Here is a 4,587-nt window from a genome sequence, read left to right on the forward strand (position 1 = left end):
TGTCTGTGTTTATGATCTAATGAGATTTCAAATCTAATCTTGTGGCCAGTTTCAACAAGCAGTTGGCTACAAGCGGGCTTCCCTTCGTTCCCAGTGCGTGGATTGATCTCATTTGCGCGTTGTCACTAGGAAACGAGCATGCAGCGCTGTGTGGGATTTGAAGTCTTTAAACGTCCAGTCACTCGCTCCAAAGCGCGAATGTCTAAGTATTTTAAAACTACAAGACCCATAATGCATTGCGCAGCTGGACGTCCAGGCATGTGATTCCATATGATTCTCGTAGCGCTTCCTGAATAGCGCTGCAGATGCTCTAGAAAACATTACACACTTTCATACCTTTTGTAACTAATTTGCTTCTTGTGTGTCAGAATGAAAATGCAGATTCTAATTTTGCTTTCTTTGTTTGTTGTCGGAGCGATGGGTGGGAAGTACTCGAAAGAAATGAATGAACAAAATGCATCTGATAAAAACAACGATCAGGTGGAATTCAGGATTGCCAAACTAAATCAGGTTTGGGAAAAGGCGATAAGAGTAAGTAATGTGACAGATAAAAAATATACAATGTATTATAAATATACAATAATTAATTTTGGCCAGTGTTATGGGGTATTCTGCTTGTCCTTCTGTTATCATTGTGTATAAATCTCTATATAGTATTTCATGGCTGCTCAGATTTTATAACATAATTTCTTTAGAACATTATAATGTGTATAACTGTCCATCTGCTTCAGATGCAGCTTGCACCGGTGCGTCTCTCAGAACTCCACAGTGACTTGAAGATCCAAGAGAAAGATGAACTTCAGTGGAAAAAACTGAAAGCAGAAGGGATGGATGAGGATGGAGAGAGAGAAGCCAAGCTCAGACGCAATTTTAACTGTAGGATTTGACTGTTTTTGTGGCATATGATATTCAAAGAACTCGTGAAATAACTGGACAGTTTTCTTTCATTTGTTGACATATTTCCTATTGCTACTGGAAGCTGGGACAGGACATATTAAAGAGAAAATGCTATTGTTTTTTCTGATATGGAGCACACTGGTAACTAAAATGACTGTATCTTTCATAGAATAAATATCTTTGTTTGTTTGCACAGTTATTTTAGCAAAGTATGGAATGGATGGGAAAAAAGACACCCGGACACTGGACAGCAACAGACTAAAAGATCATGATGTTAAAGAGGGAGACACATTTGATGACCCAAAGCTGGACAAGCTGTGGAACAAGGTAACTGATGGGATGAAACAACTGCTAGCGTGTGAATGTGTAACTCATTTGCAGGTTTACATACGTGTTCACTTATTACCAACTTTGCTTAAATGTTCTCGTCAACCTTTGATCCTCAGGCTAAGACTTCTGGAAAGTTCTCTGACGAGGAGCTCCAGGCCTTGCAGAGAGAATTCCAGCACCACAAAGACAAAATCAACGAGTACAACATTGTCATGGACACTGTCAGCCGCACAGAAGGTTAGAGTTTAGTGCCAAGATGTCATGTAGGATCTGTAATAGTAATACATTCTAAGAATAGAAAAGATCCCTGAAAGGCTATACAAGGCAAGACTACTTCTAATAATTTTTTTTGCCAGGTTAATTATATACTGTAGTATGATGCATTATTGGAGCTAACTAACCAAAACTGTTCCCCCGAAAAAAAACATAGCAGCATGGTCACACCTCTGTTGTTTAAATCACATTGGTTTAATAATAAAGACTCACATTAATGATGCAAGTGGTGGAGTAATAGCTGCTAATTAAATGATTTGAGAACATACTTAATATCAGGTTATTGTTGTTTCTGAGATGTTGCTGTAATAAACATGGAATCTAAGGACTAATTCAGTGTTTTTATTCAGTCGTTTTGCTTCAAAGTTAAAATTCATTGCTGGTTCCTTCTTATTCCTATGCTACGACCATAGTTAGATAACGATGCTTTTGGGAAGTTTAATAACTTCTGAGCAGATTCTCACAATCTTTTTCTTCAAATTTCAGATCCTGCTGAATAAATGTCTCTTGCACTCTTCTTTCCATCAGAGATCCATAAGAATGTAATCAGTCCTCTGGAGGGTGACATGAAGGAGCATGTTCTCCATCAGAAACACACAGATCTGAAGCAGAGGATGAGAAACCTGGACCAGGGCTTTGAACGGCTCCGCAAGATCACCCATGAGGGGTACAGTGCTGACAGTGGTGGGGACCTTTGCTAAGGTTGAATTCATGTTTCATAAATGAATTGCCTCATGACTTTCTAATGCTCTCGTTGTCTGTGGCAGAGTTTAAGGAGCCACGAGTCATAGAACTTTGGGAGATGGCAAAAAGATCAAATCTCAGTGAAGACGAACTTGACTCTCTTAAAGTAAGCTGCACTTATGTCTTTACATGAGTACCATTCAGATTATTACTGCACAGCTAAATTACTGCTAAATTTTCTTCTTCTCTCATTTAGGAGGAACTTAGACACTTTGAAACAAAGGTGGAGAAGCACCAGCACTATCAGGAGCAGCTGGAACTGTCTCATCAGAAACTGAAGCATGTGGAGGCTCTGGGAGACAAAGATCACATCATGAGAAACAAAGAAAAATACAACACTCTTGCTGAGAAAGCACGAGAAATGGGATACAAGGTAGAGCTGCAAACTGGGTTTTAGAATAACAACTTTTTTTGGTTATTGTACTTTGTGGGTTTTTAATAACTGTGTCACACTTTATTTTCTTTAGATGAAGAAACACTTGCAGGACTTGACGAATAAGATTTCCCGAAATGGATTGCAACACAATGAGCTCTGAATACTATTTTTGTCGTCATGACAGCACTACTGTTAGCTAGAACTGTTCAGCGGTCACATATACTGTATTCCAAAATGTTATCCAACACAGATGGGCCAGGGTTATAAAGGTAGGGCATACTGTACATAAATTTAACATTTCCATTGGGAACCCAGACTACATGATAATTTTTTTTAAACGGTACTGAGCAGTGATGAGTTCTGCTTTTGTTGGTTATTTCCTGTTTTGTTTGTGCAGCAAATGGCTACAAGCTGATTAAGCCAAAACGCTGATGCATGTTGTTCACGTAGTACTATTAATTTTGACCACATTTGTTTGTGGCTCAATTATTAAATAAAAGATGCTAAACAACAAATGCACGATGAAATATGTGTAGCATCCCACAAACGTGGGTGCAAAAGAATTCAACCTTCCTCCACAGCATGAGCACAGAGAATAACTCTACACATGAAAAAAAGCTCTCTAGGGTTTTCAGTATAAACCGTTAAAGCTTCCATATCAGTAATTCTCCATTTTTTTTCTTCTTCTTTCTTTCTTAAACCCGTCCTGAACATCCTAAGATTTAAACTGAATAATACCCATTCATGAACAACAGTGCAAGCCCTGTACAGGCGTGATTTATATTAGGATAATAGCACAACCAGACAAATTCAGGAAAATCGTGTGCTTCAGTGAAAAAGGCTGGAGTGTAATGGAGAAAGCTAAAAAAAAAAAAAAAAAAGCCAGCCAAGCCGGATTTGGCAAGGCAGACCTTGAGTCCACTATGATATTGATTGAATTTCTAAACAGCACTGGATAAAAAGCCCATCACCATGACTGACAGTGTTGTCCCAAGGTAGACTTGAATCAACAACCTCACTATTTAAACAGTTCCATCAGTTAGACGTTTGAGATTTGTCATAAAAATTCTAATATAAACTGTGCACTAATTCTTTCTAATTCTACTGTTATTACTAACTAGTTTGTGATTTAAAATCCTCATAATCATAAAAATATGGTAATCCAGCATTGTAATGAATTATCATGAACGTGATCTCCATAAATCATAGGATCGCTTTTGTACAAGTCCACATTGTGCTCATTTCATGTTACACTTTTCATAATAAAACAAACTTCCAAAGCCTTGTGTTTTCTATGATGTCAACTGGTTGCTATACTGAGCTGTAGACAATTGCATCAAGCATTTAAGGATGAGCAACGCTAGTCACTGATGTATAATTTTTATTACTTCTGCTATAGTCAACAGAAATTTCTGAAAATATTTGAAAAAAAAAAGTTAATGAAATATTTCAATGTGTAAATGTACAGAACAAAATTGGTCACCAATTAAAGTATATATTTACAGTCAACAGTTGTTGCATTTGGGATATTCTTTCAGATTTATAACCTTTTAATTCCACAAAAATTTAACCATGGAAAATACATCCGTACATATTCAAAGTGTACAACAAAGTTGCAAATAATATACAATGCAGTAATAAACTTAAAAGAGATAGTTCACCCAAAAATGAAATTTCCTTGTGATTTACTCACTCTCAAGCCTCATTTATAAAGTTTTATATATGGATATTCTTCTTACACAAATGCATCGATTCACTTCAGGGGGCCTTTATTAACCCCCCAGAGCTGAGTGGGGCATATTTTATAATAGATGGATGGACTTTTTTGGGCTTTAAAATCTGGACCCCCATTCACTGCCATTATAAAGCTTGGAAGAGCCAGGACATTTTTTATATAACTCTGATTGTATTCGTTTGAAAGAAGTCATATACACCTAGGATGGCTTAAGGGTGAGTAAATCATAGGG

At 37.1% G+C, this 4,587-nt stretch overlaps 1 protein-coding gene across 1 annotated transcript; it reads left to right on the forward strand.

The window, feature by feature from the left end:
- Nucleotides 1-254: 254 nt before the first annotated feature.
- lrpap1 (low density lipoprotein receptor-related protein associated protein 1) lies at nt 255-3,900 on the forward strand. The gene is made up of 8 exons (XM_019088202.2): nt 255-531; nt 732-876; nt 1,094-1,224; nt 1,344-1,464; nt 2,029-2,184; nt 2,268-2,350; nt 2,441-2,617; nt 2,712-3,900. Exons 1-8 carry the CDS (start codon nt 370-372, stop codon nt 2,778-2,780), a joined length of 1,044 nt encoding a protein of 347 aa, XP_018943747.2. The 5' UTR covers nt 255-369; the 3' UTR covers nt 2,781-3,900.
- Nucleotides 3,901-4,587: the final 687 nt, after the last annotated feature.

The sequence above is a fragment of the Cyprinus carpio genome, chromosome B1, assembly GCF_018340385.1.
Source record: "Cyprinus carpio isolate SPL01 chromosome B1, ASM1834038v1, whole genome shotgun sequence".
Lineage (NCBI taxonomy): Eukaryota > Metazoa > Chordata > Actinopteri > Cypriniformes > Cyprinidae > Cyprinus > Cyprinus carpio.

Excerpts from the sequence above, each read along its gene's own strand:
- lrpap1 (XM_019088202.2), top strand. The coding sequence starts at position 370 with ATGAAAATGCAGATTCTAATTTTGCTTTCTTTGTTTGTTGTCGGAGCG. Across the intron at positions 877-1,093 it reads GCTCAGACGCAATTTTAACT|TTATTTTAGCAAAGTATGGA; the intron begins GTAGGATTTGAC and ends TTGTTTGCACAG. Across the intron at positions 2,185-2,267 it reads GGGGTACAGTGCTGACAGTG|AGTTTAAGGAGCCACGAGTC; the intron begins GTGGGGACCTTT and ends TGTCTGTGGCAG.